Source organism: Argiope bruennichi, chromosome 4 (assembly GCF_947563725.1).
Source record: "Argiope bruennichi chromosome 4, qqArgBrue1.1, whole genome shotgun sequence".
Lineage (NCBI taxonomy): Eukaryota > Metazoa > Arthropoda > Arachnida > Araneae > Araneidae > Argiope > Argiope bruennichi.
In genome coordinates this window covers 23,642,329-23,670,096 of record NC_079154.1, presented here as the reverse complement: position 1 = coordinate 23,670,096, position 27,768 = coordinate 23,642,329, and the positions used below count along the sequence as shown (strand labels likewise).

The window sequence follows — 27,768 nt, the reverse complement described above, 5'->3', positions numbered from 1 at the left end:
AATCGATATAGAAAAGCTCTATTTCATCACCATATTTTGTTCAGTTTTTAAACTAAAAATAAGTGTTCCCAGTGTAGCAAAAACAAAATACACAGAGCTACAAGTCTAATTCTGCAAACTATTATCGACCAAATACAACAAGATTTGACAATTTACTTTCTATATAATCACATACTAAAAACTACAAAAATAATTCTATTACAACACTATTTTACATTTGCATATATTAGCAATTTAGGTTAAAATTAAATAAAACTTAGCTGACAATAATATAATTTTATTCCATGTTTAAATAAAGTTGATTGAAACATTAAAAAACAGTAAATTGTTGCAGAAGTTTTTTAAAGCTAAGAAAATTCTAACAATATATTAATATATTTATAGAATAAATTAAGATGGTATTTATAATTTTCTAATAGAATAATTCTAGGATAAAAAAAAATATAATGATTTTGAAATACATAAAATAACTAAGAAATAAACTGTAAATTAGATAAGACAAAAATTTTTAATAAAAAAATATATAAATAATTTGCATGTTCAACTGATTTAGCAAGAATTATATCTATTCCAAATTGAATTCATTATAACGGAACTGATTTAACAAAATCATAGAAATAATGCCTTGTCTACTTTGATATTCGGCTCATAGCAGCAGATTAAAAATTTATTCTATGCACATACTTGCTTCTTACTATATATGAAAAATCTGAACATAGGCTATTTTCAGCATTAATAAAACTTCTAAATAAGTGAATTAAAGCGTTTTGGAACTATTACTAAATAAATATTAGCAGGATTTTACTCTGTTTATTATTCTGTAGATTATCATAGAATAATTTTTGAATTCTTTAAATATAATAAATTTTTCATTACACAAACTAAACTTCTTGTCATTGGATACATTTGAAAGAATATTAATGTTAAGGTAAAATCAAAATTTCTAATTGGCAAATAAAATAAGAATAATTTGAAAGTTTTTGAAAATACACTGATAATGGTTAACTTTAATTATCATACACATAAGTATTTAGAAGAAATATGCAATTCCAATAAAAATATTAATACATAAAGCTAATTTTAAAACAAAATGTTATTAAATGCTTTACCAGAATCTTTATTTTTTATTTGAAACATGCAATATGTTTTAAATAAAGACAGCATTATCATAGGAATAAAAACGAATTTGAGAATTTAGCACCTAGATTATAAATAACAATTCAAATTTATCTAATAAATAAATATCATTCCTTTTTCAGCATTATTTTTATGAAATTACATAATATATGATTGAATTAATGAATCAAAATTAAGAAAAGATTAGTATAAAAAATTTCTACTAAATAACCAAATAATAATAAAAAAATCTAACAATTTAAATCATTTTGTAAATAATAATAATGTATAAATGATATTTAAAATAAATCATTAATTTAAAAAAAATAGGAAAATTATGTTGCTTTTTCTACCAAAGAATTCCCCAGTAATACTTTTTGTAAAACCAAGAACAAAGTATTAAATAAAAATAAATAAAATATTTATAAAAATAAACAAAATTTGACACAACAAAACATATTGCACATAAGACTATTTACTAATAAACATGAAAAATATAAATTATCGCAGTTCGGAAAAATATGAAATAAAATGCAATGTTGCAATAATCTGATAAAATAAATTATAAATAAAGAAACTGCTAATTTAAATAATGCTTCTTGTAACAAATGCTAGAATTATACCATGTCTTTAAAATTGAAATAAACTACAAAGAGTAAAATTGAGTGGCTGTTGAAGACTGCAGTTCAATTTGGCCCATCTTAAACTGTAAACGTTGTAACCAACGTAAAAATGTTGTGCTGATAGCAGCAGTTTCTTCTCTTGATCTTGTAGGTGGGCAACAACTAACACATGCTTGCAATCTTAAATGTAAGTTGCCAGAGAGCTATGAAATGAATATGAAATAAATAAAGAAATTGTGTAGTATTTTTAGAACAAATTTCTAAAAAATTTTTTACATGCATAACTTTTTTATTTGTTGAAGAGAAATATGTAATGGCCAAATATTTGTTTAAAGTAAAATAAGTTGATTTTTCATTTACTTTACTATACTATTAATTTTCCAGAACTTAGAAAAATGTACTTTCCTTTCATGACACATTCATGTAAATAAAAAATACAGATGTAATTGATTATATAATTAATATTACATTTTAAATTATAAAAATCAAAATAAAATATAATTTTGTAAATGAGATATTTACAAGTATCTGTAATATGTCTTTAATAAAAATGGTGAAAAAGATCTGCATTGCATGATTATTAAATAAAACATTAGTATATTATTTTAAATAAGAGTTAGGCCCAATCTAACTATCCACCTTTCGCCCTTTTTTATTGCACTTGTCACACGACAGCAACAACATTTCTATACCTTTGCAACTAGCATTATCTTTATCATGCATTGTTCTATTATTAAATTTATCACATCATTTTAAAGATGCATAGATAACATTACTAATTGTTGTAAATATTTTACGGAAAGAGTAACTCACATGCCCTTGGAAACTGTACAGCACTGGAGTCCACATAGGAAGTAACTGCATAGCAAATGAAAAAGCGATAAAAATTATAAAATAACAATGGAAAAAACCCAGAAATTATTCATATAATTAGTAACTGGTAAGTAAATAATAAATAAACCAATTCCATAACTTATCATGTTGCTCATAATTCTTTACTGAAATAAGGTAAAATGAAATATGAATAAATAAATAAATATATGACGATAAAAGTTATCAGAGGTGTGGCTAGATAAGTGATTTTACAAAACAACAATCAAGGACAAACAGAACATGACTGTGTCACTCATTCCTGTTTGTTCAACTCTGTATATTACTAGATTTAGATGCAACATTAATTAGAAGAGACTCATTCGTGTACCCTGCTTTATAAAATATTGCTAAGTATTTTGAGAGATTAATATATTAACATGAACTTTTCTCTTTGAGCACATGAAATCTAAGAAAAAATTTACTCGTTACTTAAATTACTTACAACAGGGATATGAAAATGAGTGCTTAAACTAGTTATAAGTTTGTGACTAGTTTAAAATGTTTAGAGAAAGCTAAACAGGAAAACTATATTACCCATTTGTTCTTATAATAATCTACATGAACAGGCATAAGGAAAACAATAAAATATATTTAGAAGTAAATAACGGTTCCTTCATCAAAGTAATGACCTAAATTGCAATTTAGTGTTTGCTAAGATGTTTTTGATCATGTATACGACACCCTACCCTTGAAGAACATCAACTCTATTCAGTTGATATTGCTCCATGCAACTTCTTTGTATTTTCCTGTAATCAAGTCAGAGTTAAAAGTATTTTCAGAAAATGGCTTTAAATATTGCTTCAAACAGTGGAAAATCTGTAAGAAGTTGTAGAAGGGTTGAAGACAGGTGCATTGAAGGTAATAATACTAAAACTATAAAATGTAAAAGTTATTAAAGCATTAGTTTTCTAGCCACACCTCATATATATATATATAGTATAATTTATGTACAAAGAATAAGAGGTAAGAAATATGTCAGTCTACATGGCAACTTAGGAGTAAAAGAGGCCAAAATTTTCCCTTCAATGGTTTTTACTTTGAGATTTTGATAGGAATTTTTTTTTGACACATGTCGATTTAGGAAAGGGAAATTTAGGTATCTTTAAAAAAATTGTTTCAAACATTCAAGATTTTTATCTCTTCACTTGGAGCACAAGAACCAGCTGAATTAAAAGAGCATGTGTTGAATTAATTAAATAAAAAAGTGGGGACTGGATCAGGTAATAAGAGAACATTTTAGAATGAAGTTAATATAGACTAAATTAAGATAAAAATTAAAAACTTAATTATGTAAATTATATATGAGATGTAAATTTTTTTTTTTCAAATATAGCAATCAAACTACATAAGAGCAATAATTCATTTCAAGTTACTTTTTTTTTTCAAAATGCATAGATTCAGTAAATTAGATGGAAATATAAGAATCATATTAATGAAAAGTGAATAAAAGAAATAATTCTGGAACCATAAAATATGATTTCTTTTCTTTACATACAAAAATAAACCCTTTTCTAATGCAAATCAATAAGAAGAAATTCTAATTTAACATGTCTAATATAGATACTATATGAAAATTACATACCCGAGCAAGTATAGTGGAATTACACTCTTGCAATGCTTCCATGAGACTCAAAAAGTGAAGACTGACCATCTCTGCCAACTATAACAGGAAGTTATAATTTTTCAAAAATTGCCAAAATTTTAAATGAATTCAAAACAGTATATTTTCCAAATATTAAGATTAATTTACTTTTTTCAATTCGAATAATAATTTCGAATTCATGAGGATTACTTTTCACATACATTGATGCAAAATTTTATTCAATGTTTTTTTCTGTGAGCATTTAAAGAATTTTGTAAAAATACTCATTTCATTACAAAAAAAATAATGCATTGCTGCAATCTGTTTAAATTAGAAATGAGTTAATATATAGTTACAATATAAAGTTATGATAAATGGACAAAGGTTACAGGAAAGAAGAAGGGAGGATGGAAAAAGTATACAAAACAGTATTACTTTCTTTCTTTTTTTTTTTTTACAAAAAAAATGGATATTGAAATTATTTACTAACAAGAAATTTATAAAAATAGTAAATGGTAAGGATTTTATTGATAGTAATCTATATTTCCTTCTGCACATAATATTTGTCTAAATTATTTTTATGGTGTTAGAGAATGTAGCCTGCTGATTTACCAAGTATTAATTAAATTCTATAACAGTTTAGAATTAAGCAGAAAAATAATTAAGTTACTATTTTCTTAAAGAAATATTCTATACAATAATAAAAACTATTCCATATTTAATTATGTAAATAATAATCGGCCTATCTTCAAATTACATAAGCATAAAACAATCTAGCATTCATTTCAGACAGGGCAATAATACAGTATTTGGAAACACACAGCATTTTTAAGCATAAAGCATTAAAGATATTAAGAAAGAAATAGAAGATAAAAAGAAGAGAGAAAGCCAACCTGAGGATATTCTTCCTGCAGAGAGTGAATGCAAAGGAATAAAAATAATAGTAATTGAGGATTTAGAAAAAGAGATTGAGTGAACTATAAAGGTTATCATTTAGCATATAAAGTCTCAAAAGCAAAAAAAGATAAAGCTTGCAGTACTACACAGAAGACATTTTTAAAATGAACAAGGAAAATTACATACACAAAACACTACATTCAATTAAACAAACAAATAATAATTTTATGAAAGTTATATAAATATATTTAGATGTTTGTACTAAATATATTAATCGTTTAGAACAAATATCATACTTAGAGAAAAACAATCATTTATTCTATAATTAAAAATAAATTATTATAACTACAATATAGTAATTATAATAAGTATTATTATAACATAATGTTAATTTGTATTATAATTAAAATACAAACAAGTAATTATTTTTTTAATGTACATTATTAATATTAAAAATATAAATTATAAATTAATAATATAAATGCATGTTACAATATATAAAATAAATTGGTGATTATGTATAATTACCAGTGATTATTCATAATGTATAGTTAGGATATACTAATACCAATATACAAAATTCAAATTCATATTATGTATAATTACCAGTATTATATTATACTAAAGATTATGAATAATCACTGGTAATTATACATAATCGCTAGATTATTCATATTTACATATAAATCTAGCTTCCTACTTTGCAATTTTTAAAATCATATTTCATATGCATTAAACAAAGAAAAAATACTTTTTAAATATTTATTAATGATTTTTTTCAGGCAAAGGTAGAATAAGAATTATGTTTCAAATGAGCACATAACTTTTAAAACAAATTATGCATCTATAAAAACTTCTTACACAGATTCTCTAGCAAAGGCAACAGTAATAGTGATGAATGATGCTTATGCAATGACGATTGGTGAATTCGAACATCAGCAATACTGTGAAAAGTATTTCTCGGGAAATACATTACAAAAATATTTTAAAAAATCCCAGCTTTATCTAAAAAAAATGCTTACTTTTCTAATTGTAATTATATGAATTATATTTTAGAAAAATAATCATCAGTAAATTCTGGTCTGATATATTTATAGTCACTCTTTGCAACCAAATTGTGAACAAGTACATGAAGTCAATAAAAAATTAAACTCGAAAATAAATCAAAAGTGCAATACTTTGTTCTATATTTTTGAAAAAAGAAAATTGCATTGCCCTTTTTTAAAAATATAGGGCAGAGTTTTGCACTTTTGATTGACACACGCACGCATGCACACACACACACACATACATTATTTCCATCAAATGAAGTTTAAGGAACATCAAAAACACTGAGGAATGATATATGTTTTTAACACTGGCTAGTACAGTATGTGACAATAATATCAAGGGGGGGGGTGATCATTAAAGCAAAGAAACTAACAAAAAATTAAAATTTGGATATATATCAATCTATACTTGAAAATAAATACATGTGATATGATTTCAAAGTAAATGAAAAGAGACAGGGAGAGTTCCAAGATTACAAAATGACACATTTTTGATAATTATCTGCATAAATGCATCCCTGTTAATTGATCACTTATAAATATATTGCCTTAAAGTAAGCATTCTCACCTTAGAATGGCAGACAAGTTGCAGAATTCCTGGAGTCACTTTGGCCCAAAAGTCAGTGAGTGTTAAACCACACACTTGGTTCTGCTCGCTTCCAGGTGGATTTAATGCAACCATATGCTCACAATACATAGTCCACAACTACAATGGAAAAAGAAAGTCTGAATTAAAATACTATTCATAAGTATAAATCTGCTTTAAACAAATAACTTACAAGATGCTTATTCATAATTTTTTTTTATTTACAAAAGTTTCTTATGCATCCAGAATAATTCAAAGAATATCCACAAGATATTCAAATGAATTTAATTTTTTGTTTTGCTTTACCAATAAGTATACTTTTTTAATTAAAATTAAAAAAAAATATTTCAAAATTTTACCTGGCACAAAATAAAAGCATGGAATAATGAGGACATATGAAGAACAGAAACCTACAAAATAAAAACACAAAGTCAAGAAGTCACAATACAATATTATTTCAACAACACTCTTAAGATTATATTAATTAGAAGATTCAAAATTTAAAATTCAATAATCTTCTATAGATTATAGAATTAATCTACAAGGAAGAAAGAATTGAATTAATTTAAGCTAAAAGGATCACTCACTTTTTCTTTTTATAAAAGAATAATAATAAAAAAAAGAAGCAGATCTGTTATATCCTTAATAAAGAGTTATAAGTGTAAATTCAAGAAGAAAATGAAATACAATAATCAAATTTCTGATACAATTTTTTATTACATTTAGTAGCATTCAAAATCGTAAAAGAAAGCACCACTTTTGTTCTTAAAAAAAAAAACGATCTCGGCCAGCCTATCTATTTTGAAGTTATACTTAGCACTTTTGACACATATAAAATCAAACCTTAACAAAATAAACCAACCAATCTTCCATTTGAAAATGATTTTGTGGATTTTTTTCAAAAACTAAAATTCAAAATAAGAGATTTTTTTTAATAATAAAGGATTTTTTTAATTAAATAAATAAAGTAAAATAAAATAAGGTTTTGATACCGTTTAAGGATAAGGTAGGAAAAAATTTAAAGGAAATCCAAAAAGTTAATTTGGAACATCGTACCTTCTTAATATTTTAAATTAGATTCATCTATCTTTATTCTATATTTAAAATTTGTTCTTTATAATATAATAGTGCTGATATGCTCTCAAAAAGTGTTTAATAATGTCACAATATGTTTAGATATAAATTCGAAACTAATAACTGATAATATTTTTATAAATCTTAAAAAGCTATTCAATTTAGAAAAAAACGCAAAGAAATAAAATTGTTATAATTGTAAAGCTACATTTTTATATATTTAAATCGTGTAGTACTATCCTCCAAAGTAACAGAGAAAAATGTTAAAATTGTGATTAATTTCTAATGAAAATATAATTAACATTTTAAAATGTTCTTTCTTAGGATGCTGCTACTACCTAAGAGAAGCTGCATGCTAAATTTAAGTGCTATAGGCCGATTTATTTGCCTAAATATTGTAGTATTCACTCAACGTATCCAAAAAAGAACCAAAGTTGTGTAAAAAAAAACACTTTCAGAATTCAAAAAATGCAGCACAATATAAAATACAAAATTTTTATTTAATTTATTGATATGATTCCGCAATAGAATTTGAATTCAGTACCTTTGACTGTTCAGAAAATCCTGCTAAAATAACTTGGATATGCTCAGCTATATGGCTATTTGCTTCCAGCGGTATAGGTTGGCATACCGATGGTGTCTGCATTAAAGCGCTATGAATAAGAGCTCCTAAGAGTAGCCAAGACAGCAAACGAATGTGGCTTACACAATCAATAAATTCTTTAGGCCTATAAATATTAGCGATTCAAAATAAATTTATGAAGCATGAAAATATGAAAAAAAAAAAAAAAATATATTCTATTTATCAATAACCACTAATTTAAAAAAATAAGTCAGAAAAATTGAAGTTTTCAGTTCCATTTTAATATTTTTTAAATTTAATTATTAATTATTATTAATTTTAATATTTTTTTATTCAAACGATAAATTATTATATCATAAATTTTAAAAGTGATGCCATTTTACTAACTTAAAAATATTAAGAGTTCAATCTTCATCATATTTTCATAAATATGAAAATTTTAATGTTATCCTAAAGCCAAATTATAAATTTATTTTTGATTTTAAAATAACCAAAATAGGCAATTTTACACATTAAAATAAATTAGAATTAAAATTTAACTTTTAAACATATTGGAATAATTTATAATTTACCCTTGTTGCAAAGTAGTTGGTGGATGATACAGCCAAGGGAGATATCTGTTTATAGCCCTATTATCACGGCCATTGTTTTTGGAGAATTCTATAGCTAAGAACTGAGACAAACCAGCTTTTAAATGTCCACCCAGAGTTTCTTCATTTAAATGAGTACTATTTCCATATAACATATTCTGTAAAGAAAAGAATATATATATATATATATATATATATATAAGTATAACAATTGTTTTAAAACAAATCTGTGCATTCAGAATAATGAAATTATTGATACTTAGCCCCCCTAAAAAAAGGAATTCTTGTTAAGTACTTTACATAATTTTTAATACCTCCTCTTACGTTGAAATTATATAAAATATGAAGAGGTTGAATACTTGCCCACATAAATACAAATTTAATAGATCAAATCTATCCTATAAAGACGAATGTTACAAAATATTTACATATAATTATTATTGCAATCAATACATTAAGCATTCATATTTGCATTAGATATAAGTTGTTAACATTGGACTTACCATACTGCAGAACTGATATTTCAAATCTCTCACAAAGATTTAAAAAGCATAGATTTTAATATCTACACACTTTTACTTAAGATGTATGTATCTTAATTTCCAGCAAAAGTAAAGTACTTGCTTATAATAATGAAATAAATTTTTAAGATTATTAAAATTTATTAATTTTAAAATCAAATTTTTACTATATATTATTATTAGTTATTATTAATATATATTGAAAAGAATCAAACCAAAATGAATCAAATTCTATTGAAGAGAAAAAATAGATTATGCCTTAAAAAAAATTCATCTACTTTCTCTATGCAGAATTTAAAACAAATTAAAATATATTATTTTACTGTTATTTTAACTTAAATATCATAACTATAAAAATTTAACAGTAAAAAACAACACCCCCAACAATGAAATATAAAACTATACTGACTAAATTAATTTAATCAATGTAGTTTCTATAAAAAAGATGGTTACATTCTTTTCACGTTTATGCATAATTTGTATGCTTAGAAAAAAGAACTTACAAACAGCTTTACAAAATTAATTTCCTTGAGCTGATTTTTTTTTCCTTCTCAAGTTAAACAAAAATTATTATTCTAGTCATATACAAAGATCCAAATAATACACATATTTTTTTAAGATAGTGATTGTTAATTTTTTTTCAACTCAAAAAAAATTTTATAGGCATTTTACCTTTACTTTAGTAAGTGTATGGACATCAGCAACGAATTCCAAGGCATCATTCAAATACTGTTGCATGCATTCACCAGCTAAAGTTTTATACTGCAAAAAAAAAAAAAAAGAAAAGAATTAATTCACATTAATCTATAATAACCAAATATTATAATAGAAAAAAAAAAGGGAAAAGAGATTTTTTTTTTTTTTACCAAAGCTTGTGATTCTAATGATACATTAGCTGAATCGAGAATAACATTTGGAGCTAAACGGCCACCACAATCAGCCAAGATAAACTACAAAACAATGATTATAATATTTTTTTAAACAAAAACAACTTAACTAGAAGTTTAAGAGTAAAATATACAGTAAAATAATTTAAAAAAGTTTTATTTTAACAACACATACCTGAACTAATGTCAATAAATTAGCATCTGGAACAGATGTTTTAAATTTCAAAGCCTGAACCAACTCAAAAACAGCTGTCCGAGTTAGAAGTAATTTATCACGCTCCTAAAAGTCAAAAGAAAAAAAATTAATTTTTTTTCAATATTTTTATGATAACAAATACCTAAACATATTTTATTCAATATTAAAGTTTTTGCACGTTTGAATTAAATCTTTATATACAGGGTGTTGTCGAATTCGACCGACAGAAGGGTGATAGTAGGTATTAAGATGATAAATAATCACCATACAACATGGGGTCCTAAATGACGTTTAGTACGCGAAAATCGCAAACATATAGAGTCGGAGAACCATTGGAAACTGTAAAATATTAATAAAAAAAATAACAAATGGTGTTTCAACTATAAATTTTAAAAAAAATGAAAGCACATTTTTAAAAGTTTTCTTTTTTTTCCTGCTGGTAAAATGCGGATTTGATGATCTAATCTAGGGGGTCGTAAATTACTGAAAACAAAAAAGTAGTTTAGAACCCATATTTTCAAAAATAATAAAACTTGAAGAAACACAAAAGCTTGAAAATGTAAGGAATTTTATATTCAATTTGATATAAGCGAGTACTGTGAAAACTGGGGAGTTTTAAAGATATTCAAGAAAAACTAAAATGGGAACCAGAAAACATCGCTGCAGCATCAGTACCGATGTTCGCAGAGAGCGTTGTCAAATTCGAAGGATAAACTCAGAGCAAGGATAATAGGCATTAAGTAGATGAAAAATTGCCAGAAAACATAGGATCGCAGGAAACGTTTTTCAATGAAAATCGCAAATTGGGTGGAGTTCGCACGCTGGATGCTTGATGCCACACAGGAAGATGCACACTTTTCTGCTAGAGTCTTATTCTCCGATGCAGCCTGCTTTAAGACAGAAGGTGCCTTTAACACGCACAATGCGAATATTAGGTCAGTCGAAATTCCCCACATCACTATCTCGTCGAACGTACAACACGTTTGATATTAACATCTGGACAGAGTCCTCTATTTGGACTTTGTCTTCTGCCCGAACGCCTCAACAGCACAAAGTACCTAGTTTCTTGCAGCACGTTCCTCCGGATTTACTGCAGGGAACACTGACAACTGCACGCTAGGGCATTTTGTTAAAGCATGATGGAGCACCAGCACGTTTTAGTTACATTCGAGAAATCGAACTTGTTTGCGAATGAAATTTAACGACCATCAATTCTACAATGCTCATTAATGAATACTTACTCGCTGCTTTTATTTTTCTCGAACGCATGAAAAATTTATATACGAGAAGGCTTCTTCTCGATTACCTTGTTCCTAATCCTCGCATTCATAGGGCCAATCTCTTCGCCAGACAAACTGTCTTTTCGGCGTCTGTTTTTACGATTTTCACTAAATAAAAAGTACCTACGACCCTATGTTTTCTGGTAATTTTTCTTCTACTTGATGAATATTATCCTTGCTCTGAGTTTATCTTTCGAATTTGACAACGCTCTCTGTGAACATCGGTACTGATGCTGCAGCGATGTTTTCTGGTCCCCATTTTAGTTTTTCTTGAATATCTTTAAAACTCCCCAGTTCAGACAATACTCGCTTATATTAAATTATAGAATATAAAATTCCTTACCTTTTCAAGATTTTATGTTTCTTCAAGTTTTATTTTTGAAAATATGGGTTCTAAACTACTTTTTCGTTTTCAGTAATTTACGACTCCCCACACATCAAATCCACATCTCATCAAATCCACAAGTTGCCAAATAAAAAAATAAAAAAATTAACAATGTGCTTTCAATTAAAAAAAATTCACAGTTGAAACACCATTCTTTTTATTAATTTTTTTACAGTTTCCCGACTCTCTATATTTTTGCTATTTTCACCTACTAAACATTGTTTGGGACCCCAGGCTGTATGGTGATTCTTTATTCTCCTGATACGCACTATCACCCCTCTGAATTTGTCAGTCGAATTCGGCAACACCTTGTATATATATGGAACATAGAACATATTTTAGAAAAATTTAAATGAAAAGGCGTAAAAAAATTTCCTAATAAATAAAAAAAAATACAGGAATAATATTATATTCAATACATTATCGGTGAATTAAAGCAAATTATAATTACCCGAACATTTCTGTTACAGATAGTGCACAATTCTGATAGCTGGTGATAATCCAGAGAGGAGTGTTGTATTGCATGACTTAAGATTTTGGAAAACGGATCTAAAATAGACTGAAGAAAAACCAACAATTAAAATCCATATACATTTTAAAAAATTTTCCATAAAAATTACAAAAACAACCTTGAGTATAAAAATTTACAGAAGTAAATCATTTGTTAATAAAAGCTTGAAAACTTTCAATATCATAATGTTATTATTTCAAAGCATGTTTTATTTTATATTCAATATGATAATGTTATTATTTTAAGCAAGCTGAATTGTGGCGTTTTTCCAAGATATCTTTCGAAAATATTATCTTTCAATCTTTTACGATACAATCATCTTTACATCGTTTGAAAATTTAAAAATTATCTTTTTCGTGTTAGCAATTTAATAGTTTCGCGAATTATTGACTTCTGCCATTTTTTTTTTTTTTTTTTTTTAAATTTGTGCCTAATTTCTAATAACAGATTTATTTTTCCTCAGAAGTTCAAACCGTTTTCAACGTTTCATCAAGTATCTGATCGCGATTGAAAATCAAGTATCTGATTTTTCTTCCATTGTTGAAAGTTAAAATAAAGGTTTTGTTTAATGTGATTTACAAAAATAAAAAAGTGAAGCTACAAGATAACGAGATTTAGAAGATGAATGAACTCGATATTTACATTTTTAATAACGCTATAATGTGCGATGTTATGAGACAGTTTCCACTAGAAATGATCATGTATACAATTATCATAAATTAAGTTTAAAAAAAATTACGTTAACATGACTTTAATGGCAGATATGAAGTCATATCTCAATGATTTAACTAAAATAAAATATAACCAATATTCCCAGCCAACCAGCTGGGGAGAAATTAAAAAAAAAAAAAAAAGTGAAATTATAATGCCAGAGAAGTTAGATTATCCTGAAAACTACTTTTTTGGAATGGAATAAATCAATGGAATTTTTTATACTAACTTTTGCTTCTTTTATGATGGGTAACTTCAAAGCACATAAAATTATTTGCAAAACGCTGTTGAGTTGTATGGGACCAGGTGAGAGTGTAAGGAGGATTTTTCTCAAGAAAAGATCCAGTTGCTGAAGGAAGGAAACCCAAGGTGGCATACAGCTTTCAAGAGGCAAACAGTCCAAGTAAGTAGCAACATTTTCCAAAATGTGAAACACTACTTCATGGTGTAGATGTTTTCGATCATTCAGATTCTATGTGAAGAAGGATTGAAAGTTACATCATAATATTTAGATATCAATCTTGATCAAGAAAAAAGATTATTTCTTAAAGTTAATATTGAATTTGTAACATAAAATTCTGAAGAAGAATAGCTGTATATGTAATAAAGGTTGTACAGGCTAAAGTTATCTAAAAGCAATTGTTTATATTAAGATTAGCAATGAAATTGTTGCACCAACGATCGGATAGTCAGATCAGCAGGAATATATTGCTGCTGAACTTTTTTTTTTTGCTTGTGATTTTATTGAAATGGGTGCATTATAATAATCACAATAGATAATAAAAGATCAATTATCCTTTTGATATTTGCAGATCCATTAAAGACGTTTACACTGAACCTTATTAGTTATAAGTTTTCTCAAATATAGGCTAATACTTTTGAATACCTTTAGTCTATACTTGTATTTGTGTTTTACGTTTTTTTTTTTTTTTTTTTTAAATAAACCAAGCAAATGAAGAAATTTTCTTTTACCTCAAACAATAAAAGCAAAGGTGTGACCTGGTTAACCTCTTGAAAATCAGCTAAGGCACAGGCCATAGTTTTATAGAATTCTGGCTCTAAAATATATAACATTCTTTAAGCAAAAATTACATTCAAAATTACATTTAAAATATTGTAATAAAAATGAAAATTTTATTTGGAAAATGATTGAATACCTATGATATGCGATTGGAATATCTGAACAAAGATACCATTTGGTGCTAACTGGTGCAGAGTACATCTAAGAAATTGTCTAGCTACACTAACAGATCCACCAGGTAAATGTATGTTACTGAAATAATAATAATAAAAAAAGCTATGCAATATTTAATTTCATCTCGAATTACTAAGCCATTAGGATTTTAAATAATAGGAATTCAAGTAAAAATAAAAATTAAAAAAAAAGCAAAAGCAGATTTTAAAATAGTTATAACAAATTTTAAATATAAATATTTATAAATAAATGATATTTATAATTTTTAAAAATTTCAAGATATATACAATCAATATTTTCTTATTGATATCCTTGCTTAAAAAGTAATTGAAAGTAAAGGTTTTGTAAAAAATATATCCTAATTTTTTTAAAATTAAAAAACATAGTATTATAATTTCTAAAAATATAAGAAAAAAATATTATGAACAAATCACATACTTACCATTCTCCCTGCCATGGATATTTCGGCGAAGATGCAATCCTAAATGAAATTAATTTAAACACAATTACAAAATGAAAAAAAAATGCATTTATTGATTTTCAGTACAAAAATATAAAGCAAATAAAATCTATAGCTGACTTACCTGGCCACAATACGCAACATTTTTGGCAATAAAGGAGCTGCCATTGCTGGTTCTCGGTGAACAAAAGTGGAAAGAATAACAATGCATAGTCCTATTTCCTCGTCACTATATTCTTCAATTACAGCTCCACATTCAGTGCACCTTTCAATAACCATATCATCTCCTATGCGTGGGTAAGACGACTGGCTTGTACTTGAACGCTTAGAAGTAAGACTGGCACTTGACATATTGCTCATGTCGACTTTTCTCATCCTTCTAAAACAAAGTTGAATTTTAAATCAATCATTCCATATTATATTTTTGTACAATAACTCATTACATAAATAAACCAAGTGAATATTATGAATGATTATATGGGCTTTATCTATATCTATACTTATATATAAAGCTCAATGTGTGTGTGTGTGTGTGTTGGCGTTCTACAGAAAAGACCATTTGACCTACAGCTACCAAATTTGGTACGTGTATACCTTGGAGATCGGGAATGTGCACCTGGGGTCTCTTTTTTTGAAATTTTAATTATTAATTAAAAACTAACTTTCCCGCCAAAAAATCCTTTTATTTTCCCCACCGCCAAATGAGAAAGGCTTCAGTTTTTTTTTCGGTTTTTTTTTTTCCCAACAGCAATGAGGTTAGGGCTAACATTTTTCGGCCGATTATTTCAAACGATTCTGTTTATTTTCTTAATGTTTTATGTATTTAAAATTAAACATTGCTAATGAATCGATCTTTCAGATTCATTCTGAAGTACTTTTGAATTAAAATAAAACAGATTAAAGGAAATTAAAAATTTCTAATCTACATAGCGTTACCCCAACTGGCGTAGAAAAATTCACGCATTTCCTTTACTTAACTGGCGTTGAAAATTCACGCATGCGCATTGTATTCTGATTGTTTACATTTCAACGGAAGCGGACTCGATTTAAATTATTTTTAGGTTAGCTGTATGCTTTTGTAATTAAATTGTATTTATGTTAGTTTAAGTTCATCGTTTTTTAAGTAATTTTTTAACCTGTTTCCGACCGATTATTTTAAACGATTCTGTTTATTTTCTTAGTGTGTGATGCATTTAAAATTAAACATTGTTAATTAATATACCTATTCAAGATGAATCTGAAAAAATTTTGTTGACAAATTCTTGAGATATTACATAAATTAAGAAAGATATTCTTTAGTGCCCATAAGGTTTAAATGCTCAGTGACTCTGTTTTCAGTAATCATATTACAAAAAAAAAAAAAAAATGCTTTGTTTCAGTAAAAAATATTATTATATTAATTGCAGATTAATCCTTTCCACTTTAATTTAAAGCATAAATTCTACGGGCGATAACAGAAAATTGGAGAGATACAGATTACGTTATGACTGAAGTCCTTTATAATATTCTGAGTGAATTGAAATTTGAAGTTTTAAAATATTTTAATGAAGAAGCTATTAAAGTAGGAATTACATAAAATATTTAATTATTAAAATTTTAACGAGCATTAAGATTGGCGAACTGGCTGGTCGCCAAAGGCGGCTAGTAATCAATAAATTAAGGTCACCAAAACTTTATACGAAAGAATGATTATATTCAGAATTTAATATTCTATCATCAAATATTTGGAAGCTATTAAAGAAATGGAACAAACGAAGAATGAAATAAAAAGTAAAATAAAATACGATAAACCAGCAAAATAAATAAATAAAATAAAATAATTTTTATTCTATCTTTAAATTGGAAATTTTTTTAGAAATTCTTAAGAATATACCTTTGACCAGCATTTTGGTAATCAAAACTTCTCTGTGCTTCTAAAGTATTAATTCCTGACTTTCTTTGTTTCCGTTGTCTGTAAGGAAGTCTGCATTTTACTTCATCCTCAAATGCTGAAATTAAAGTTATGCCATAGACTCATTAATTATAATGGTATACACAGATGACAAAAATATACTAACATGCAACTGTTAGATTTGGAATTAAGTTACAATATATCTCCTACATGTCTAAGACATCATCATGCCTTAACCACACCAACTTGATTTTGGACCAAATTTGGCGAATAACAGTCATGTAAAATTTATCTTCCTTTTTCTGTCCCCTCAATCCCCCGATTTATTAGTAAAAAGTTACCTACTAAGTAAATCCTTTATTTTCCAAACACAATCACAAACAAAGCAATCTCATGACTATGCAATTACTCTATTCACCTTCAAAAACTCCGTGATAGCATCTCCAACCCAGAAGGTAGCAATCAAGCAAGGAGAGGGCAAACAGGGTTTAGAAATAGTGGACACAATGAAGACTAAACGTTAATGCGCATATGATACTTTTTAAAGAAAAAGTAATAAAATTTTGAGCATAATTACACTTGCAAAGCTGTTAATAGTATTAAAAATCGTACTACAGTCAACCCTCCTATAACGCGGGAGTGCGTACCGCGTTATATGGAAACCGCGCTATAAGAAACTCAGAATTAGTACAAATCACATCATTCGTACCGCGTTATATGGAGACCAATAAATACAAAAGACAAGCGATATAAACTTTCTGTATAATCCTGTCCTTGTTTCTTTTGTGTTTGACATGATGCAAATCTAGGGTTAATAATTACTTTATTATTATTATATTAGAACAACTGAAGAATATTACTTACAGTATTGTGTAATGTTGTCCAATTATACACCACAAATTAAGCAGCAAAAAGCTAAACGAATGGACGGTGAAGACAAAATTTTAGAAAGAATTGGTCACCAACGAGACGTACTGTGAAAGAGCTCTGAGACGACTAAAACCGATGCCGTAAACGGCTAAGAGATAAGCTTGAATGTTTATATAAACATATCCAGTTAAAACCATTCATTGGGTGCACGGAAAGAACTGATGGGACGTTGTTGAACGGAAACCGCGCTGTAAGAGTACCGCGTTATAAGAGGGCTGTCGCAATTTCAGCTCCGCGTTATATGGAAACCGCGTTCTGAGAGTACCGCGTTATAGGAGGGTTGACTGTATACTTAACTTCGCTAGGCTATTGTCCCACCCTCCCAAATAACTAGCAATTAAGAATTACATTTAGATTTACAAATTTTATATGAAGAATCAAAATGTAAGAAATAACAAGACAGAGTATTTAGAAATCAAGATTAGACCAACTTTCATTATAACCAGTATTGTATACTAACTAATAAACCAGGCATTGCTCGGAATTATAATACATTTATGTATAACATTTTCAAAGTAAAAACTAATTTTATATAAATTTTTATAATACACGCAATTTTTATACTATGCCATACCATTTGACTGATTGCCCTTGAGCTTTAGTCGCTTTAAATTTCGTGAAGCTAAAGGGTTATATATAGCATTCTTTCTTCCAATTCTTTTAAGTTTCATTACATAATTACTTTAAACAAATAAAACATTTCCTAAAGGTATAAAACAGAAATTCCAAAAAATAATGGTAACATAGATCTGGATGTAGTCATTACCGTATTTCAAATTTTTTAAAAAATTAACAACCGAATAAAAAATTACACAGGAAGGATTTCAGTATCACTGAAAAAGTCAAATTTTGTATTTTTATTTGGTATTAAAAAGTTCCTTCCAATAAAATTTTTTCCAGAATTATTATAAAAAACCCCCGATAAATTTTTGATCCTTTCTAACTGGATATTGAATTAACTTTTACTTTGAAACACTGTCTATGCTCTTTTTCTTGTCCTAAATAATAAGTATGCAAAGTGTGGTTGAAATCGGTTCAGTCATTTAGGTTGAGATGTGAAACATACATGCATACGTACGTAAGTATTTCTGTTTTCCATAACTGCTGGAAATTTCTACTGGCTTAAAGTAGTTATTTTGCATGCATACATGCGCGCACGTACATACACATCCTTAATAGCGCAAAATGTCTAACAATATTTAGCGATATCTTAATGATATTGGCCAGCATTCAGAATAGCGGACAACATCGTAGATTATGTACAATGCCGTGTGAATAGGAATAAGTACAATGACTTTTATTTATATTAAAATAAATACATCAATTAATAAAATTTCTAAAATTATCTTACCCTTCTCGAGATTCCTTGTTATTATGTTATCATGTGACAATGACTGCCTAGCTTTCTCATTAGACAAAATTTCCATACTGCCTCCACTGTTCTGATGACAATCAGATTCAATCTCTTTCTGTTTCTTCTCATGTCGCAAATTTTCTTCGTTTCTCATATCCATAGCATTTTTGCAGACATCGAAGACACCAAAGGCAGAGGCTGGACAACTGATTTCAGGGGTCAGATCGAAAATCCTGTTTATGAAATTTCCACTAGCCATGGCACCTAATGCACTTCCTTCTGATTCTTCAGCATCCTTTTTACTGGGTGCGCTGTCTTTTGGTAACAGTTTTGTCTCAAATGGTTCACTAATTTCATGTTTAGAAGTGTCAAGTTCTAAAATAGGAAGCTCTTTTCCTGGATGAGTGATACTTAAGTCCTGTTCCTTTTTCAAATTTTGGTCCATAATCCTATCGAAATCGGGACTATTTGTTCGTTGGTCTTTAGACGCTTCCTTAGTACCAATGAAGCTTTTTTGAGCTATTTCAATAATTGTTTCAGAGTCTGATTTAGAACCTGGATACCAATCTTTCTTAGCTGGTATTGGTCCAACAGGGAGCAATCTTTCTGGAGCAGGTATATTAATGAACAAATCTACATTACCAGTTTGAACACCTTTATCTTCGCACAGATCTCGAGATACATTCACTTCCTTTGACATGGAAAAGTCCCTTTGCAAACTTTGGTCCAATGACGTATTTGGTGATATACTAGACAAAGTCTCATTCCTTTTTGGTTTCTCTCTTTCTGGAATTCCTATAGGTAATAATCTTTCTAAGGGAGGCCTAAAAATTGGTACAGTCAAATTTTCACTGCTAAGCATTTCTATTTTCCTAGAAGCTTTAGAATGAGCACCCCCTTTACTCTGCATTGCTTTGGAATGCGGATATCTAGAATGAGACATTTTGCTTTCATCACTTTGAGGCAAATCGAGAATATTGCTATCCGTTTTACTTCTGCAAACACTCTGATGTTGATACGATTCAAATGGCAAACTTTTCATTCTGGTAAGATCAGGCCTAGCATCAGACTGTTTTCTGTGATATTTAGGTGATAAGTTTGAATTATCTGATATCGTCTGATGTTTTTTCAAATAGCGGTGAACAACTTCAGGTTTTTCAACAGGCGCTGCATCTTTAGAAACGACAGATTTATCGCTTTTCAAGCTTTCTGTTATGGAATCTTTTCTTTCATTTGTGCTTCGTAAAATTTCGGTAACACCAGAGGGCTGAGGAATATTTTTGGTTTCTGGTTTGAAATTGCTCTTTTTTCCATCTTCATTAGAAATGAAAGATTTTTCAATATTTTTTTCCATAACTTCAACTGAGGATTTTTCGACAATGCTTACATTTTCAGCTTCAGAAGAGACAGAACTTTGAGGCATATCTTGATACTTTTCATCTGAAAGATTAATAACAGTGTCCTCCGAATTAGAAACTGTAGCCTTTTCAGCAATTTTTGACCACTGACTAGTAACAATAACACTCTCTCCAATTGAAAAAGGCTCATTGACAAGTTTCGCACATGCTTGTTCCACGCTTTGTGTGTATAAATCAGAAGTAAACTGCTCTAGCTCAAAACTTTCCGATTTGGGACTTTCAGGAATGGCCTCTAGCTCTGGTTCAGCATCTTCACCTTCACTGGAACAGCTACGTTCACTAGATTTCCAAGATTTCCACTGATGGCTCTTTTCTTTAGAAATTTGTTTCTGGTTTTGTTGGTCAATACTATCTTCACTTCTTTCAGATATCGTAAATTTATTTTTCCCTTTAAGAGATTTTGAATCTTCATGTAAAGAATAAGTTTCAAAAGCTGCATCTTTGTCAATCATATGCTCTATGTCAGCTGATGGAGTACTGAAGTCTAAATCGAAGAAATAAAATAACAATTGGTTTAACTTGTACTCAACTTCATTATAAACTTATTAAATAGTAAATGAACACAAGTTAATACAAATTTAGTTAATATTTTAAGCACATAATTTGTTTTTTACATAATTCAATATTACTAAAATTATAAGCTATGTATACAAACATTAAATTATAGAATACATACAGAGGCAGAAGCACTCATTTAATAGAAATATTCATAATAAATGAGTCATCTTATAAACAAATGAACCAAGATGACAACAAATTATCCTAGTTTTATATCATATCTTCGCTTTCACAAAATATGGAAAGTTAATTGAATGTTTCAAATTTTTACTTCCTCGTATACGTAGTACGGAGAAAATATGGCATTGTCAAAAAAATTTAAATAATAATTAAAAATTTAAAACTTAAATTTTTTTTTAAAAATTTAAATTTAAAAAAATAAAACATTGTTAAAAATTTTTTGACGAATTTCCACATTTTTAGACTTTTCTGATAGCGAAAAAATCAATTTTTGGACAATGTCCGTCTGTGATAGAGATAACTCAAAAATGCTTTGAGCTAGATGGATGAAATTTGGTATACAGTCTTTACACCAAACTTGTAGATTTCTATCAAATTTTGAGCAGTCTGTTCAGAGGAGGTCTGTCCGTCCAGTTTTTGAATACAAGTCAACACGATAATTAAAAAACGAAGAAAGCTAGATGGATAAAATTCGATAAGAAGAATTAACATCTATAGTCTATACATCTATCAAATTTTGCGCCAAATCCAACAAGGGGTTAGTTGTATGTCGGTCTGTACTTTTAGAAACATGTAAACGAGATAGCTCAAAAAGAGAATTATTTAAATACATCAAATTTGTATGGGATTTTGTGGCTACAAGTGTAGTTTTGGATCAAATTTTGGCTTCAATCAAGTGAGAAAAACACATCTAAAACATAAATTCGATTTTCAGATAGTTTTCATTTAATCGCCAATAACTCGCCAAGGATGACACGATAGATTCAGTAGAAATGCTAAATTTATGTCAAAGGTTAATATTTCATAACTATTATACGGCAATACTATTCAAAGTGTTCTTGGAATAACACCATTATAGGGGACAGAGTATCTATAACGAGAAAGACTAGAAATACTCGCTGGTATTTTTCAGTTTTGAAATGAATTATTTATCATAATATCTACATAGGTATAGTTGTGATACTTGTTTCTTACCTCGAGATCTAGATGGCAAAGGACTGAGAAGGGGTTCATGCATTTGCTTACATCGATGATGCTGCGTTTTCAATGTATTTAAAACTATGAGAATTAGCCACTGAACGTATCTGTTGACTGGGAATGTGTCATAGTGATACTGAGAATAAAAACAATCAATTCTTCAAATAGAACTTTATACAAAGTATATAAATGCAAATTCTATTAAATTTATTAATATATTCATATTTTAAAATTGCTAAATATTACTCTGAAACTTGTGTTATCAAAAATACCATTTTTCAATTCATGAATGAATAAGTTCAATTATTGTACTACATAAATCCATACATTAAAAAAATGTAAATATAATAAGTGTAATTATTAAAAGCTACAGTCAATTGATTAACTCAAAGTAATATACAGGGTGGTTATAATGAAAGTGCAAGTGTTTGAAGGACTGTAAAAGAAAAACTACTTGGAGTATGTTGAAGAAATTTGGTATATATTATATTTACAACATGGGGAAATGAATTACACAAAAAAAACAAAAACAATTTTAGTTATTTTTTTTCAACAGACGGCGCTGTAGATTATTAAAACATTGTTTTTGCTCTATACTATGTCAAAATGAATACCACTTCAATTTTAAAATGATTATGATGATAAAAGTCATGCATCTTTAAGCTATAGCCATGCCTTTTGTCAAAGGTAGAACGTGTTCTGTTAGTAAAATGTTATTACCAAAATAATAGCAATTATAGTGCTGCTTTGAAAGAATGTCGCCGTCTTAAAGATTTGAGAAAAGGACCGATATCTGTGAATGGCTTAAAGAAAATGATTAATAAACTTGAAGCTACAGGAGAACTCGGAGTGTTCTCTGGAACTAGAGGAAGAATATCTGTGAATCAGGAAATTGTGGAAGAGATTAGGGAAGCAATTGATTCAGGGTTAGTGGATCAGCGACCTGTAAGCGCTAGAAGTGTAGCGAGGACTTGTGAAAGGGCGAAAACCATGGGCGACCGTACGCAAAGTCTTGAGCTACATTTTAAGACGCCATCCGTATAAAATCAAAATTTTGCTGCACTTTCAACCAGACGATTCACAGCAAACAATTGATTTTGCCAACTTCATTCTCGCCAAAATTGATGAAGACGAATCATGGATTCGAAAGATTTTGAAGTGTGATGAAGCGCATTTTACTTTATCCGGACAAATAAACACCCATAACTGTAGAATACGGGGTTCATTCAACCCGCATACTGTTTTTCAACGTTTGTTACAGTTTGATGTGGTATGACTGCTGACTTTACTATTGGTCCATTTTTTTTTCCTTCGAAAATCTTACACCAACAGGGCTAGTTCGATGCACCGTAACAGGTACTAATTATACTCAAATTTTAGAAAGTAATGTGATTCCTGCTTTGCAAGACAGAAACTGCCTCGATTCAACAAGATTCATGCAAGGTGGAGCACCACCTCACATTGCTCATTGTGTTACACAACTGCTTCACCGAACTTTTAGTGAGGATTGTATAGTTAGCAGATGTTTCCAAAATGCGTGGCCACCTCGTTCACCTGATTGGAATACTTGCGATTTCTGGCTGTGGGGATGTTTAAAAAATCGCGTCTACAAGGACAAACCTAACTCTGTTGTTGCTTTAAAAAGCGGCATTACTAGACATGTCCTAGAAATTCAGCAGGAAACATTAGGTGCTACTGTGGATCATGTTGTCTTGCGTCTACAGCATTTGATAGGATTTGAAGGATCCCATATTGAACAAATATTGCAATACATTACACATTTCCTATTTTAACAAAGAAAAAAAAATGTTATAATTATAACGTATAAATATTGTCATTTAAAAAGCGCCACCTATGACAAAAAATTAAACTAGTTTTTTTTATTGGGTAATTCATTTCCCCTTGTTGTAAATATAACATATACCAAATTTCTTCAACATACTCCAAGTAGTTTTTCTTTCACAGTCGTTCAAGCACTTGCACTTTAATTAGAACCACCTTGTATATTAAAGCATTAAATAGATAATTCATGCAATAGAAATCATTTTTAAATTCTAATATAAATTTTCTAATTTTTTAAAATTATAAAACAACTGATTTGGGAGTATTGTATAAAAAATGTAATAATGGTAATGTAAAAATGCGTTGAGTTAGATTGATGAAATTTGGTATATGGATTTTACACTAAATTTGTAAATTTCTACCAGATTTTAAGCCAGATCTATTCGGATGCACTCTGTCTATTTGGTTGTCCGCATATGGTTTAACATATAACTACAGAAAAAAAAAAAAAGAAAAAAAGGAAGATGGATAAAATTTGGTACAGAGATTTAACACCTAAAGTGTTATGAAATTTGAAACCGTCCGTCCGTCTTTACTTTCACAAGTATGTAAACGCAAGAACTTAAATGCATGAAATTTAATTGCTGATTTTGCGACGACAATTATAGTCGCAATTCAAATTTTGGTTTCAATCAATTGGAAGCAATGCGACTGAACACAAAGTCGATTTTCAGGGACACGTACCACCAAAAATATCGCCAAGGACCATACATTAACTTTAGTAGAAATTTTAAATTCCCGCCAATGATCAATATTTGGTAACTAGTGTTCTCCAGTGCCATGCAAGACATTCGCACCTTCACTCAAAATCCACAATTTTATACGGTAGAGGCGAGACGGGAGGAATACATTTATTAGAGAGTATGTGAGAAAATTTTGAGAATACCACTCACGCTGGATGAGATATAAAAACAAACTTTTCAACGATGAATAAGATTTAAAATTTAAATTTTATTTCAGTTATTGTTATTATATGCAAATGAAAAAAATATTTTTGACACAAAATTTATCATTGCATAAAAGAAAGAAAACATCAAGATACATCTTTGTTTTCATTCTTATTCTCTTTTCTACTTCCACCAGGGGGTACCTCATATATGAGGATAAGAAGCTTCCAGTCTGGTGGTTGTTCTAGTTTCGAGTGGGAACAGAAATGGTGTAGGATAGTCTATCCAGTACCGATGAAGGGACGTACTTCCCACAATTAAGTGTTGTACCATGCCCCGTGATGCTCTTAGGACTCAACCTCAGTTCCTACTAATGCTGTCGCAAAGGTGAGGTCATTCAAATTTATCCGTGTTCCTCAGGGCGGGCCGGAGTAGTCAATGTGTGATTATTCTTTTCTCTTGAGGTTCCAAGAATATTATTGTATATTTTAATATTAAAGAAAGTCATCTTTTAAATAAAATGTACTAAAACAGAAAAGAAAATTGAAATAATTATATACAGAATTGTTCTAAAAGATTTAAAATGACTTCAGAAGCAAAATAATTTAAACTAACAAATTTATCAGTAAAAGACAAAGTACAGTATAATTTCAATAAATTTTTTCACAGTACAGTTATTCTTTAATAAAGTGCATTCTGTAAGAGGAATTAAAAGGATAAAAAGTATTTTATGAGAATTAATAATATTTAGATAGGCAATTCATAAAGAAACTCAAAAACTGACAAATACCTTATACATAATAACTAAAGTAGCTTGAAGCCATGAATGACGGCAAAAAGAATCTAACATCCACAAAGAATAAGATGGAGGATAATGCTCACTGGGATACCTTTGAGGAGATGGGCAACAAACAAGTACTGATAAAAATGTAGTAAGCAAATAATTTCCCATATTAAAATTGTAATCGAGAACCTGGAAAAGAATATAAGATATAAATAGCCTTTATCTAGCACAATAAATTCTTGTAATATTAAAAAACTTTTTTAAAGATGGGAAGGCACATTACCTTTGGTGTACACATTAAAAATGTACTGAACACTTTGGAACTCCTGAAAATAAGACAAACATATATTACTAATACATCAAAGTGTGAGAAAGAAAAATTTATTACAAAATTAATATTTTCATAGAAATAAAGTAAAAAATGATGATGAAATATATTTCATTAAAATTAATGAAATAATTATTATTATTTAAAAGAATTTATTTAGATATACATACCGAACTTTATATGGTGGCAATAAAAATCTTCCTTCCCCTTGGTTGTAGCTGTAGCCAAGGAGAATATTAAGATGACGTAAAACGATATGCTGTAAAAATATATACATTTTACTTTTAAAAAAAATTTTGTCAATATCTTTGAATAATAAATTCATTTGAATGACACCTACATTTTAAAATAACAAATAATTCGTAAACTATTTATTAATGAAAGAAGAAAATTGCTGTTGTAGGGTAGAACCCTAACAGGGCAGTATTTCTAATCAGAAATAAATCAATATTATGTTGTGTGATTTTAAATGTGGTAATACATGATTTTATTAATGAAAATTTTTTTGTATGTTTACTTATACAGTTTAATATCTATAATAAACTAAACAAGAGAAATAAATTTTAACTGAAATGAATTATACTTTTAAAAATCATCCCATATACTTTTCTATATATTTGTAAGAGTGTTTTTTTAATATTGGCAACGTTATCCGAAGCTAATTCTTAAAAGCTTAAATATCACTGTTTCATGGAATTTCTTCATTTATGTTACTAACCCTTTGGATACATTTGAAATATCAGAACATTCCATATTTGTTTGAATTTATGTTTCCATTTTTTTTTGTAATTCTAATTAGCTTAAGTTATCTCAATATTATGTAGCAGTATATATTCTGAATAATAAGAAACAAATGAATTCTTACATAAAAGCTACTGCCTGCACATGTTCAAAAAATTAAATGCATCTCAAATACAAAAGTCGTTTTAAATAAATGTGTAGTCAAAGAGTTAATCTTTTTTATTGTTTTTAAAATACAATTTTATGCATTATAGTAATATAAGTTGATGCTTTGGTGCTAGCACCCAGCAACTTGAGCGTGCTTTTTTTTTCAGTATAAAAAATAGAGAAAGATAGATGCAACAGGCATTAAAAATAAAAAATGTATTGACAATCAGAATCTTCCAAAATTATTCCTGAAATTTTACTTGTCAACATAAAAGAATTCAATAACTGCAATTTTTTTTAAAACTTGTTCTGTAAACAAATGTATTACACACAGAGAAAATTATAAAAATTTCAAATTATAAATTTTAAAATTTATTTGACTTTGACATGAAAGACCCTTGGAAATATAGCATCATGTTGGAAATGTTATATATTAGGTTAAAAAACAACAGCAACAAAATCCACTATATTTAAGATAACTTTGCTGAACAACATTCAGGTTCTTAAATTACCTTGCAACATTGAAAACTGAGATACAACAACAACAACAATAATAATAATAATAATAATAAATGCTTGAAATATTTATGGTCATCAAATATAGGTAAATT

The 27,768-nt window shown here is 28.2% G+C and overlaps 1 protein-coding gene across 4 annotated transcripts in view; it reads right to left on the bottom strand.

Moving 5' to 3' along the window:
- Positions 1 to 1,497: 1,497 nt before the first annotated feature.
- The window catches only part of LOC129965935 (protein unc-79 homolog), a 76,802-nt gene continuing 50,531 nt past the window's right edge, over positions 1,498 to 27,768 (bottom strand). For 3 of the 4 annotated variants that reach the window (XM_056080229.1, XM_056080231.1, XM_056080232.1), the window contains 22 exons: positions 26,440 to 26,528; positions 26,225 to 26,267; positions 25,948 to 26,130; positions 22,426 to 22,564; positions 19,292 to 21,196; positions 16,993 to 17,107; positions 15,244 to 15,498; positions 15,102 to 15,140; positions 14,622 to 14,737; positions 14,437 to 14,522; positions 13,694 to 13,936; positions 12,694 to 12,801; positions 10,557 to 10,661; positions 10,361 to 10,444; positions 10,167 to 10,256; positions 8,956 to 9,131; positions 8,345 to 8,528; positions 7,086 to 7,136; positions 6,709 to 6,846; positions 4,195 to 4,272; positions 2,553 to 2,597; positions 1,498 to 1,942 (listed from right to left, as the gene is read on the bottom strand). In XM_056080229.1, the coding sequence (XP_055936204.1) occupies positions 1,763 to 1,942; positions 2,553 to 2,597; positions 4,195 to 4,272; positions 6,709 to 6,846; positions 7,086 to 7,136; positions 8,345 to 8,528; positions 8,956 to 9,131; positions 10,167 to 10,256; positions 10,361 to 10,444; positions 10,557 to 10,661; positions 12,694 to 12,801; positions 13,694 to 13,936; positions 14,437 to 14,522; positions 14,622 to 14,737; positions 15,102 to 15,140; positions 15,244 to 15,498; positions 16,993 to 17,107; positions 19,292 to 21,196; positions 22,426 to 22,564; positions 25,948 to 26,130; positions 26,225 to 26,267; positions 26,440 to 26,528 (4,452 nt within the window). In that variant the 3' untranslated portion in view covers positions 1,498 to 1,762. The remainder of the gene's footprint in view (positions 1,943 to 2,552; positions 2,598 to 4,194; positions 4,273 to 6,708; positions 6,847 to 7,085; positions 7,137 to 8,344; positions 8,529 to 8,955; positions 9,132 to 10,166; positions 10,257 to 10,360; positions 10,445 to 10,556; positions 10,662 to 12,693; positions 12,802 to 13,693; positions 13,937 to 14,436; positions 14,523 to 14,621; positions 14,738 to 15,101; positions 15,141 to 15,243; positions 15,499 to 16,992; positions 17,108 to 19,291; positions 21,197 to 22,425; positions 22,565 to 25,947; positions 26,131 to 26,224; positions 26,268 to 26,439; positions 26,529 to 27,768) is intronic. The other variant, XM_056080230.1, reaches the window with a different exon arrangement.